Source organism: Babylonia areolata, chromosome 12 (assembly GCF_041734735.1).
Source record: "Babylonia areolata isolate BAREFJ2019XMU chromosome 12, ASM4173473v1, whole genome shotgun sequence".
Classification (NCBI taxonomy): domain Eukaryota; kingdom Metazoa; phylum Mollusca; class Gastropoda; order Neogastropoda; family Buccinidae; genus Babylonia; species Babylonia areolata.
The window spans coordinates 21,468,623-21,482,742 of NC_134887.1; the positions used below are offsets into that span (position 1 = coordinate 21,468,623).

Genomic DNA, 14,120 nt, shown 5'->3' on the forward strand with positions numbered 1-14,120 from the left:
AATAAATACAGCGTCGTGGTCCAGTTTTCATAACACAAATTTACGTTATAAGAGACCCTATGGGATACTTAGTTATATTAGACTCACAATTTCTATATAAAAGAATAATCATGATTAAGTCAATATGTACGAGCTTAGTAGAGGAGATAAAGCAGAAATGTTTGAAACAGTAATAAATAATCGTACAAACTGGAAGGAAATTCACTTAATGTAACTGACGTAGACTTCAATGTTACTGTGACAGACCTGACGTAAGGAACTATAGAGCTGCCCCCAATCGACCAAAAGTCAAGGGGACAAACAACCTTACATATGGGTTTGATTCGGCTGATACGTGGAGAGAGAAAATGGAGAACATTTCACATTGTAAAGACAGCACGCCTCGACCACTTTCTAGTTTCTGAGGAACTGTAGCATTCAGGCACGTTAAAGATCAGACTGCTCCTCATTAATATTATCACCCAAGAAAGAAATGTTAGAAATGGACAGACCATTTCGGAAATTTAATAATTCTCTGAAAAAGATACACAATATGATAAATGCATATTAAAACATTAATAGCGAATATTAACAACAATATATTAACCAAACAATGTTAAAATGATAGTCCAGATCTGTCTATTCAGTACCAAGTGTATGATCAGTTGCATTCTTCAAGGTGTTACTGATGGAAATAAAAAGCAAAGTAGGCCTAATATTGTATGTATTGTATGCATCTGCCGAGAAGATATGTGAGCGTAAAAGTGAACAAGACATGTTTTGAATTATGAAAATTTGGAGCAAAGTAACGCTGTAGAGATGGAAAATATGTGTGTGTGTTGGTCTGTCTGCCTGTCTGTCAGTCTGTGCGTTTGGTCTGTCACAATCTCAAAGCATTCAGATAAGTGTTTAACGCTTCACATTCTTGTCACTTTTCAAGGGGGGGGGGGGAGGGGGAGGGGGGGATACAAAGAGTAGGCCTACATCATGTCAGAGTCAGAAAGACAGACACATATCTAAAAAAAGAGCTGGTGAAAATACAAAGACAGACAGACAGACACGACAGAGAACAGACAAAGAAAGAGAAAGTGAAGGGAGGAGATGCGGGGGCACACAGATCGTATCTCCAGCATGAATTTAACATAATAAAAATTATATCCAGTAGTTTTTTGGGTTGGTTTTTTTCAACATTCTATCCCAGCAAACATTCCATAATGTCCCTTGCACACAGTTAAGATCATATTCACAGCATTCAGTTCGCAATCTACTTGAAGTTATCGACACAGCAACACATCAAACTTCATTATGCTTTTTTCGATCCCCTGTGATGAACTGCGGTTTGAATTCTCTCTCTCTCTCTCTCTCTCTCTCTCTCTCTCTCACACACACACACACACACACACACACACACATGCACATACAGATTGACAAACGCACTCACATAGGCACGTACGCGCGCGCGCGCGCGCGCGCACACACACACACACACACACACTATCAAACTGATTCAGCAACTTTTTTTTAAAATCTTGCCCTCCAGCAGAAAGCCTATTTGGGGTAATGCGAGTCTTCTGTTCTCTCCGATCAAGGTACACTTGGTTATGCATGGTGATTTCAGCTTGAACATGCCAGTCACGCATCCTAAGCATCAAAGCCTGCATCCTCTCTCTCCCGTGACACACACGCCCGCACGTGCTCGGACTGCAACTTCGTGAGAGAGCATGAACAGGTTCGCTGAGATCCGTTTATCTCTTTAGAAAATAAAGTGTGCGAAAGGCTTTCATTCAATGTGAACACTGTGTTGTTTAGTACCAATGAAAACACAACAGCAAGTGATGTATTTGATTCAACTGTTTAAGCAGGAATCCCCACCACCACCCCCACCACCCCTTGCCCTTCTCCCTCCCTCTTCCCCTCCCTTTCCTCCACACCTGTTTCTTCCCCAGCATAAACGTCGACTTGACAAAACAAAGCTTGCGACCAGCTGCCGTGGCGAAGTGGTTAGCGTTGCGGACTGACGGCTGGGAGGACGTGGGCTCGAATCCCAATGGAGGTGGAATTTTCGGCCGTGGCTGGCTCCTACCCAGAGTTGAGTGTGCTATAGGCTTAAATGGGGAGACTGGGACCACACAGTCGAGTATCATCCACTTCACGGATGCGTCTTTGGGTATGTTGCTCTGATTACCTGACAAACACTGCAAGTGTCTGTATCTCTTGGGCCTGGTTGACACCTGGACATCATTATGAAAGGAAACGTAGAATACAGCCTTGTCACGTAGTCCCAAACCAAAAATGGACCTCCGTAGCAACATTATCATCATCATCATCCTCCTCCACCTTCACCATTACCAATATATACAAAAAAGTCTCAAAGTCTGTGGCCTTTCATGCCCTGCTGTCATGGTGACCTCAGTTTCGATACCCCTCCACTTCCGTGCTTGGGGTGAGTCCTGTCAATGTCTTCAGTGTCGGCAGATTCATGGGGGGTTGTTGTTTGAAGGACGTGGTGGCGGTCTCCACGCTGGGAAGGACGCTCACTCAGTCTGGCTCCGCGACTAAGCCATTATTGTCGTCAGTATGGGGCTTAGTAGGTGGTGTAATAAGTAAGTTAAATCAGAACAGGCACCACTGAACACCACCGAAATGACTCAGCAGCAGTGCAGGGTCTCCTCTGGTGTGTGGCCTCCTAGCGACCTAACATCGATGGTTCCCTGCGGATTGATGACACTGGAACTGTGACGGACGAACCCGGGTGTGGCCGTGTATGGGGGACTCGGAATGAGCGGCGTGGGAGTAATGCCACTGAAACGGTGCAGATGACGGGGCAGCAAACAAATAAACAAACAAACAAAAAACCCACCTCATTATGAATGTGTTTTTGATGGATCTCAGATAACGATAAATAACGAAGAAAATTTTAAAAGTATACGCATAAATTAGAAATGAAATAATGAGCGAAAAATATGGTTTCGTATATCAAATTATTTAATGCTTTTCCTTGGGCAGAGAGACCGTGGTCCGTGCACTGAACAGCATTTGATTTTTCTAACGGGCGCAATAGCCGAATGGTCAAAGCGTTGGACTTTCAATCTGAGGGTTCGTTTGTACACGAACGGACTTTTACGTGCATGACCGTTTTTACCCCGCCATATAGGCAGCCATACTCTGTTTTCGGGGGTGTACATGCTGGGTATGTCCTTGTTTCCATAACCCACCGAACACTGACACGGATTACAGGATCTTTTACGTGTGTATTTGATCTTCTGCTTGCGTATACACACGAAGGTGGTTTAGGCACAAGCAGGTCTGCACATATGTTGACCTGGGAGATCGGAAAGATCTCCACCTTTACTCACCAGGTGCCGTTACCGAGATTCGAACCCGGGACCCTTGGCTATTGCGCCCGTCATCTGGTTGTGAATGATGGAATCTGTTTGGACTCTGTGCATACTTAAAAAACAAAACAAAAAAACCCATTATTTTTCTTGAAATAAAGCTAAACAGCATCAGACAAACTTCATAAAAACAACAACGACAACGACAACAACAGGAATTTACTCTACTGTGCTACACACAGCATCTGCATCATGCTCATCATTGTTTTCTGCTGCCTGAAATAAAGCAAAGACAACTGATCATTCATATTATAGTTTTAAGGACGAATACTCACCTGGTAGTTTATAAGGCAGGAGATCCAGCAGTCCTGAATCCTGATAATGCTTAAAGACCTTGTGCACAATGTCCGTGTTGTTCAGGTCAAACAGCTGAATTCGGTCAACTCCCAGAAGGCGCTGCATTTCAAACCATTCCACCAGCTTGTTCGGATCTAACTTCAGGCCGTAAGCGATCTTGGCGCAAACGGCCAACCCACTTGGTTTTCGGACAGGTTGGTGGACAGGCAGATACTGGCTCAGGTCTCTTGGACATGAAGTTGACGTCAGCGTCGCGTGAGCACCGTTCATCCGCCGGGAAGAAAGGGGGAACCAGCAGCTGTAAATGGCCCCCACAAGCTGTAAATCACGTTCACTGGCATTTGGCAAGATTTCTGATTGGGAGAAATCCAATCTGGCTTGATGTCCAATGTAGACCTCGTCCGTGTCAGAGGGTTTTGCGCAGCACGTCAGATTCAGAAGCCGTCTACCATCTTGGAAGATGACAAAATGAATCTCCGTACCATAAGGCGGTACGTTGTGCAGAGCTACAATGGCAGAGTAGATGAATACACGACGAGTGAATCTTTCATCATGGGGATTGGTGGTTGTCCAGTTAGGAAATAGCTCCACCTGAAACATCATGAACCGCTGTGGAGACACCATTAAACCGCCTGTTTTTAGATTATAGGAAATCCCGTAGTCGATAATCATACTGATTGAAGTTGAAAACCAAGACTTCCGACCATTTACTGAGCTCACAGGCATCAGCGCCGTTTTGTACCTGTATTCAAATTTCCCTGTGACCATTTCTATGCTTGATTTTGTTATTCTTTATTCAACAACCTTAAATACAAAATTTAGATTATTCACCCATTACAGTAGATGAATATATACCGAAAATGAACGAAATTCATGAATGAAAATAAATGGTAGCACCTTCACTGGGATCGTTTTATTCGCCGAGGACTGTCCATGTACTGACATCCCAACACTGTTCAGGTGTGACACTGAGGCGTCTCCCTCCATTCTGACTTGAGTAGGACGAGCCTGTTATCAACATCACATGTGTACGCACACACACACACACACACACACACACACACACACACACCCGCGCGCGCCCGCGCACGCACGGACGCACGCACGCACACAAACGAAGGAACTTTAAAATCGGTTGACAAAATCTGCCATGAATACAGAAAAGATCTTGTATCAATACTAAACGGTGTAAACATGCATTCATGCGTTAAATCGCTAAGTCAAAAACATTGCCAAACGCAAAATTTATAACAGATTTAGGGAATGGTACATATATGGGGAATGGCTACAGATTTAGGGAATGGCTACAGATTTAGGGAATTGCTACAGATCTGGGGAATGGCTACAAATTTGGGGAATGGCTACATACTTGGGCTATGACTACAGATTTAGGGAATGGCTACAGATTTGGGGAATGGCTACAGAAATGGCTACAGATTTGGGGAATGGCTACAGAAATGGCTACAGATTTGGGGAATGGCTACAGATTTAGGGAATGGCTACAGATTTGGGGAATGGTACAGATATGGGGAATGGATACATATTTGGGCTATGGCTACATATTTAGGTATGGCTACAGATTTTAGGTATGGTACAGATATGGGGAATGGCTACAGATTTATGGAATGGCTACAGATTTGGGGTATGGCTACAGATTTATGGAATGGCTATAGATTTGGGGTATGGCTACATATTAATTTTGGAATGGCTGCAGATTTGGGGTATGGCTACAGATTTGGGGTATGGCTGCAGATTTAGGGAATGGCAACAGACTTGCCCGAGCCTGGAGCTCAGGATCACGGAACCGTTTTATTTATTTATTTTATTTTATTTTATTTTTATTTACCTTCCCTATACGAAGAGCTACCGCCTTTCAAGACCGTTTGGGTGGAATCGGAGCGACTGGTCTTGAGCATCCACACTTGCGCGAATGTCATTATCATCTCTAACAGAGAGGTAAGGGGCAGGACAGCCTCTTCAACATGGAGCGGCGGGTGGCTTGTCGTAAAGTTTGTGTAACAAGCTCTTCAACATCAAGCGAGTGGAAGTGCTGGAAGATGGAATCTATCCACTTGAGCATTGTGTCAAACTAAAGAGAACATTTTAAATAAGGAAAAACAACATTCTGACAAGGAAGGTAATGGACAGTTCGGGACTACATGTTTCGGAATAGAGGTGACGATGGCCGCAATTTTTTTTCTTTGGAGAAAGTTTTGTGCATAGACCTCATCACTTACCGTATAATGTCCACAAACTGTCGCCTAAATCAACGAATCTTCTTGAACTGTGTTCCAGAAGCTGACACACTTAACTCGTACTATACACATGTGCGTTTGTTTGGAGACTTCCGAGTATCTGAAAGTGAAGCAAACTTCCGGCGACTTGTGCAGTGAAACGTTCCTAGATTTTGAAGAGAAGCGTGCGTTTTCACAGATTCAGACAGTAAGGTGTCTTTTCTAAAATGTTGTCTTTGATGAGACATGCAGGTAATGATTGGACCTTCAGTCTGCACTGCGCACAGTGCCAATACATATCCGATCTGGTCAGCCACTTTGTTACGACTTATCGAAGCCATAAAGCAAACTGACTGCTTGAAAATACTATTCTAACTCACAATATTCCAAAAGCATTGAGTCACTGGATACACAAAAAAATCAAGGATGACTATGTATATATGAAGTTCATCAGTACTTCACAAAACCTAAAACTATTGAGAAAATGTTACTCGACTGTGAAGAGACAGTAACCCCATGCACATCTTCTTTTAATAGGACATTTGCTTTTACTTTCGATAGGTCATCATGGTCAAGAGCCAAGGATGCCACAAAAGAAGCAAGATAAAAAGTTCTTCAAATGAAAATCCTAACGTAACATCCAGCAGACATTCTTCTCAGTAAAACGGAAGTAAAGGTGCACACACACACACAAGTTCCTATTGACAAGACACTGTTGATCACATTGGACACTTTTCTTTCAATGTCCTGGAGTAAAATCGTTCGTGTCGTATAGATAAATTCAAAAATTTACATTAAATACCGATACACTTTTTGGTGTTGAAAATGCCTACTTGAAAATTACAAACGCATCAATTACATTATTCTTGTACGCAAAAGTATTGAAGTCCTCCCTCTCTATAAATCCGCTTTTCAAAAAGAGCTCAGTCTTTGAAGCCATCTGAACAAATGGAAATAAACGTAATAAAGATGGTATGGTTACTTATATTTTATGCAATACAGAAATATCATTAAACCAATAAATACGCTTTCTTTCATTTTGCACGATATTAAATATCATGAAATCACACACGCGCATGTATATGTACAAGTACACAAAGAAAGCCTCAGCCACAACCACACAGACACGCACGCATGGACACACACACACACACACACACACACACACACACACATCTTCAACAAAATCTCTGTTGTCACCAGTATGTGTGACGGGTTATTAAAGAAAATTCCTCCTCCTCACTAAACACAGAGTTTTGTAAACAGACTATTGATTTTGTATGATTGGAAAAAAAAAATACATGTGGGGAGGGGGGTGGGAGGTCGGTGAAAAAGGCAGGGGGAAATAAAGATAGGGGAAAGAGGACTAGTTTTTTTTATTTCTTACCAAATTTGGTTTAAACATAGTAAGAAAAAAATCTTCACTGTTTAAACCAAAATTGGTATTGGCAGACAAAACGAAGGTATGAAGTTAGAAAACCCACGAGAAAGAAAACAAAATATAACGAGGATAAGTTCAAAAGGAAAAAAAACACACAAAAAACAGAGCCTTCCCCAGTCTCAGTGTAGTACTTACCCGCATTGTTATGTGTTCCTGTAAAACCAGTGCAATAGATATCAGCACAGAAATGACGCCCAGACACACACAGGCAACGAAGCAGTTGAAAACAAGCTTCATGACTGGCAGTGGCCTTTGTCTTCCAACAGCAGCCTGAATAAAAATGCCCACGATCTGTCAGATTAAGAGATTGCGAGTACGTGTGGTGGGGCAATGTGTGTGTGTGTGTGTGTGTGTGTGTGTGAGGGGGAGGGGGGGCGCCGTCATATGACTGAATCATTATTCTAAATAAGCATTTCAGGGAGCGATAAAATAACTGTATCCTCTCTCTCTCTCTCTCTCTCTCTCTCTCGGCCCTTATGTTGTATTTTATGATTTTGTTGTTGTTGTTTGTCGTTGATTTTCTTTTACTCTTAGCAATGTGTCAATTTGTCTGTAAACCGCCGTTATTCTTTTGTTCATACATTGTCCCCCTTGTCAAAGGACAGTATTGTCAATGGCAATAAAACAATGTCCGTGTCTCTCTCTTGGCCAGGGGACATGAAATAACAGCTGATGACACGACGCCTGGAAAACGACATAAGATAAGATAAGATAAGATAAGAATAACTTTATTATCTCCAACTGGAGAAATTTGGCCAGGTGCATTATCACAACATAGACAAATAAACAACATGGGGACCATAACTGTAAAAGCCAACAACAGCCCCTACTAATATTACGAAGATACAAATGTAAAAAAAAAAAAATATCACATACATCGTTTCATACATACATTCACACACTGCAGGTAATAACTAGTATTCTTAATGTTAAAACAGAAAGAATTAAGAAACATTATTTGAATATAATTATAAACATAGCCTACTATACTGCACATTGATTATAATAGACAGATAAGATAAGAATAAAGATGAATTGGGGAAAACCACAACCAGATAAACAGCACACATCCGCACCGCACCCCCCCACCCCCACCCACCCACCCACCCCACACACGCGGATAACTTGATTAAACAAGAGTAATAAACATATGTTCTCAAATAAAAGCATTTCACATATTCGCTTTTAAAAACATTGCAGTTAATTATTACATCGTAATTATTAAACAGAAATATATTTAGAATATGGACGTTAGCATTAGACATATTCATTGTACATTCATCCTGCATATTGCACATTATTCTTCCTACATATTGCACATTCATTATAACCAATTGTCACGTTTTAAGCTCAGTAAACACACACACACACACACACACACACACACACACACACACACACACACACACACCACAACTAGAACAAGGTACAGCCTATCATGCACGGACTTTCACACGTCTCACATGAGAGTGCGCGCGCGCACACACACACACACACAGTTCTCAAGAATTTAAAAGGTGGATTGAACGTGGAATAAAAGTCTTCAGAGCTCTTGATTTCAACTTAAAAGTTCTGTAGCGTCGTCCTGATGGCAATAGCTCATAATACTTTGCTAAAATATGGGTGTCGTCAGTTGCTATCTGCCTGCTTTTTTTAACCACTCGACTTTCATACAGCTCTTGCATACTAGCTTGTTTCACTCCCACAATTTTACTGCATACACTCATGACATCGTTCAAAACACGCTTACTCCTCACTCCCAAACTTCCATACCAGCACATAAATGAAACTGTAAGCACGGACTCGATACAACATCGATAATAACTTTGAAGAATATTTGAATTTATACCAACATTTCTAAGCTTCTGTAAACAAAAAATTCTAGATTTACATTTCTTATGAATGGAATCAACATTTCTGTCAAAAGTCAGCTTATTGTCTAAGATGGTCCCTAGATATCTATATTCATTGACCCTCTCCACTGTTTGACCATCAATAACAAGGTCAGCTACAGGCAAGGGGTCTTTCCGAAAATCTATTAACATTTCTTTTGTTTTCAACACGTTGAGATCCAGATAGTTTTTCTCACACCAGGAACAGAACTTTTTAATTTCACTGAAATAAATAGCATCAGAGTTGGACAGATCTTCAATTGCTGAATCATCAGAATATTTTATGACAGGAGTTTCCTCCGTGCCTCTGCAGTCATTTGTATACAGTGTAAAAAGAACAGGGGACAGCACTGTACTTTGGGGTGCACCAGTAGAAGTATATTTTAGAGAAGAGTGGGCAGAATGAAAGCGGACGGACTGAGTTCTATTGAGAAGAAAACTTACTATCCAAAGAGTAAGCTTCGGATCAACATCCATGCCTAGAAGTTTGAGGGCAAGGAGATGAGGTTGTATTGTGTTAAAAAAGGTTGTATTGTGTTAAAAGGTTGTATTGTGTCATTAAAAAGACAAAATGCAATCACCATGAAATAACAGCTGATGACACGACGCCTGGAAAACGACATCTCATTAAAAAGACAAAATGCAATCACCATGAAATAACAGCTGATGACACGACGCCTGGAAAACAACATCTCATTAAAAAGACAAAATGCAATCACCATGAATATGTTTCCCGTCTCATTGGACTTCACACGGGGTCAGCTATATGTTTCCCCGTCTATGTTCCCCCGTCTAGGTTTCCCCGTCTAGGTTCCCCCAAGTTTTTTTTTCAGCCCGGTGTACATTCCCCCAGGTCTATGTCCCCCGCTGCTGACTACTTGTGACCACAGTCCAAAAGTGCTCAGACTGCATTGTGTTGTCACATCTGCGCATTATGTGTTTGACCGCTGCCTGACCACTGCCGACCACTACTGACCACCGCCGTCCACTACGGACTACTGACCACCATTGACCACTGACCACCGCTGACCACCACTGACCACTGATCACTGTTAACCTTTGCTGACCACTGCAGCTCCCAATATGTACGGTTTTAAACATACACAGGTTTTGGGGGAACATAAACCTGGGGGACTGTAAACCTGGGGGAACATAGGCGGGGAGTACATACCTGGGGGAACATAGACCTACCAAAAACCTGGAACATAGACCTGGAGGAACATAGACATGTTCCCCACACAACCCGGTGACATTTTTGGCTGATTTGTGTTTTCCCACAATTTTGAAATGCACAAGTAAACGTACAGTTGAACGGAAAAGAAAAAAAGAGAGAGATGAATATATATGAAGATGTATACGTACATATATAGGACATGGAGTGATGGCCTAGAGGTAACGCGTCCGCTTAGGAAGCGAGAGAATCTGAGCACGCTGGTTTGAATCACAGCTCAACGGCCGATATTTTCTGCCCCTCCATTAGACTTTGAGTGGTGGTCTGGACGCTAGTCATTCGGATGAGACGATAAACCGAGGTCCCGTGTGCAGCATACACTCAGCGCACGTTAAAGAACCCACGGCAACAAAAGGGTTGTTCCTGGCAAAATTTTGTAGAAAAATCCACTTCGCTAGGAAAAAAACCCACTGCACGCAGGAAAAAATACCAAAAAATGGTTGGCGCTGTAGTGTAGCGACGCGCTCTCCCTGGGGAGTGCAGCCCGAATTCCACACAGAGAAATCTGTTGTGATAAAAAGAAATACAAAATACAAAACACACACACACACACACACACACACACACACACATACACACACACATGTAGATATATATATATATATATATATATATATATATATATATATATATATAGATAGATAGATAGATAGATAGAATAGAATATGTTTTGATTACCAAGTGTACCGGGGTCACAAGGAATAATGGGTGGGCCGGGGGGCGGGGGGTATAGAACATAAAACATAAAAAGGTACAAACATTAATCGAAAATCATACACAAACACAGATACAGTAGAATTTATGATACATACATGTGCATATCAGTGTAAGAACTTGTGCACACACACACACACACACACACACACACACACACACACACATACTCTCACACACACACACACACACACACACAACACACACACACACACACACACTGCTTTGAGGAAAAAGCTATTGGCAAAGCGATTGGTTTCGTCCTTATACTTCTGTACCGTCGACCAGAGGGCAGCATCTCGAAAATCCCAAAAGCTGGATGTGATTAGTCCTTGCTGAATGAGTTTGTTTCTGTCAGTAGCCGCTTTTAATATATGTCGTCTAGACATACATACGTATATATATGTATGTATATATATGTATGTATGTATTTGTATTTCTTTTTATCACAACAGTTTTCTCTGTGTGAAATTCGGGCTGCTCTCCCTGGGAGAGCATGTTTGTAATTTGTTGACATTTTTATCATTTTCATACCACCATGCTCAGGGTTGTTTTCCATTATTTTCCTTTATACCTTTCCAAATGTCATTTTGTTTAGAATTTTCTCTGCCAAATAAATGTATATAAAGTTCTATTTATTGCTGTAAGTACTTTTTTTTCTCGCAGTCCCAGTTTATTGCATCACAAATAAAAATTTACGGATTAAAAAACACTGAACTATAACTGTTCTGCCGTGTATTCTCAGGTCTCTAGCATACGGAGATTTTATCATATTTTGTATTTTCTCAGGGTTTTTTTTTTTTTGTTGTTGTTGGTGGTGGTGGTGGTGGTGGTGATGTTGTTGTTTTTTTTTGTTTGGGTTTTTTTGTGTGTGTGTTTTTGTTGTTGTTGTTGTTGTTGCTGTTGTCTTCAGCTTCAACACGGTTTTTGAAGAAATGTTCAAGTAGCTTGATCTTGTCTGTGATGGTGGACGGTAGATTTTCTTCGTGGTTATGCTTTCCCATTTTCATTGCCTCAAGTTTTCGACTGGTTATAAAAAAAAGGGACCAGAAAACATTGAAAATTCTGTAATGATAGAAGAGGAACACATCATGCCTTTCTGATCATGAGGAAACGGTGCTAATATATATATAAGGTGTAGCTTCAACAGTTAGTTGGACGCAGCATCTTTCTTACTCAGGTCAGTAAAATCCTCGATGTTCAGCTTCAGACATCTCATCCACTGACTGACCTTCTGGGTGAATAAACGACCTCTTACTTTATGTTACCAGTGGGCTTAACATATGATGATCCAATTTTTTTTTTTTTTTTTTTTTTTTGTGTGTTTTTTTTGCTTTACGTCAATATTGAGAATTCGTAGAATTGGAAATTGCATGCTAGAAACGGAACAATTCCATCTGAAGCAAGCCACGATCCCGGTGTTTCACTTCTTTTTTCTTTTTCAAACACACACATATAGATATAGATCAAATAGTGTGTGTGTGTGTGTGTGTGTGTGTGTGTGTGTGTGTGTGTGTGTGTGTGTGTGTGTGTGTGTGTGTGCTTGCCAGATTATCCATTGTTATTATCATTATATTATTATAATAAGATGTGCTCGGTGTTCTGGTGTTGGGTTTTTTTTTGTTTTTAGTTGTTGGTTGTTTTTTTAAAATAATTTATTTAATTGAATTGATGTTAAATTGGTTGATGCTCCCATGCCATGTTTGATAAAGATTTGGTTGAATGCTTTACAGATCAGTATCAATTTGTATTGATTTTACCACTATATTCATTTGATCATGTGAAAATACAATACGTGTGCATGGGTGCTTGCATACAGGCGGGCTTGTGCGTGCGCGCGTGCATGTGTGTATTTTATTTTGTTACGTATATGTTGTCGGTCAAATTTTACCGTTTTGCTTATAATTTGTATGTATCACAGACTTCACCACACTTCAAATTTGTCTGATAGAACTTTTCCATTTTGAAGAATAAATGCCATTTCAGTAAAAATCAAGTAATATGAAATATATATTTCCCAGAATATTTTTCTGTTTGATATAACTAAGCTGGTTCAAAACTAATTTCATGTTCACTAACACACTAATTGGATAAATACCAGTTTCTCCATAAACAATTTGGGTCATAGAATTCCTGTTCAGTTTGTACAAGCGTTTTAAAAATTACAATTCTAATTTTTCAAGTATATCTACATTTTCATAACCCTATATTTCTTCACCATACAACAAAATATGAACAATCATAGACTGGTACATGTCTAGAACGATATGTAAAGGTAAATCTTGATTTCTGGCTGACTGAAGTTACGAAAACATAGCTTTTTTAGCCTGCTAATAAATCTTTTTTTTTGTTTTTCTTTTTTTCTTTTTTTAGCTTTATAAAAGTTCCGTTTCTACTAAATTCGATACCAAGATACTTAAAAGAATCGACATCATCCAAACATGCATCACCAAACTTAAAAACTAGTTTTAGCTTGTTTGTAGAATTAAATATCATCACTGTAGTTTTCTTTACATTAAACATTAGTTTCCATTTTAAACAATATTTATGAAAAACATTGAGGGACTATCGTAATCCTTCTTTCGTCTCCGAAAGTAAAATTGTGTCATCTGCATGCAAGAGTACTAATAATCGCATGTAACTATCTAAGAATGTTGGGTTAACATTCAATAAAAGATCAACAGATGGACTCTTATGCTCAGTCAAAGGCCAACTAGCCCCCAAGCCTGCAGCACTAAGAGCCAGTGCAATTTCCCTCCGAGTTTGAGAGTCACAGTCCAAAGACTATGCTGTAAATGGGGGTGAGGGGGGACAGTGAGGGGTGGGTGGGTGGAGAAGTGTGTGTATGTGTGTGTGTTTGTGTATATAATTGTGAGTGTATGTGGGCGTGTGTGTGTGTGTGTGTGTGTGTGTGTGTGTGTGTGTGTGTGTTTGTAA

General features: G+C 40.5%; 1 protein-coding gene across 1 annotated transcript in view; it reads right to left on the reverse strand.

The window, feature by feature from the left end:
* LOC143288105 (uncharacterized) overlaps positions 1-14,120 on the reverse strand; it is a 33,114-nt gene that overhangs the window by 14,329 nt on the left and 4,665 nt on the right. The window contains exons 2-4 of the mRNA XM_076596392.1: positions 7,482-7,616; positions 4,569-4,679; positions 3,650-4,262 (exon numbers count right to left, since the gene is read on the reverse strand). Coding sequence (XP_076452507.1) covers positions 3,650-4,262; positions 4,569-4,679; positions 7,482-7,616 — 859 coding nt within the window. The remainder of the gene's footprint in view (positions 1-3,649; positions 4,263-4,568; positions 4,680-7,481; positions 7,617-14,120) is intronic.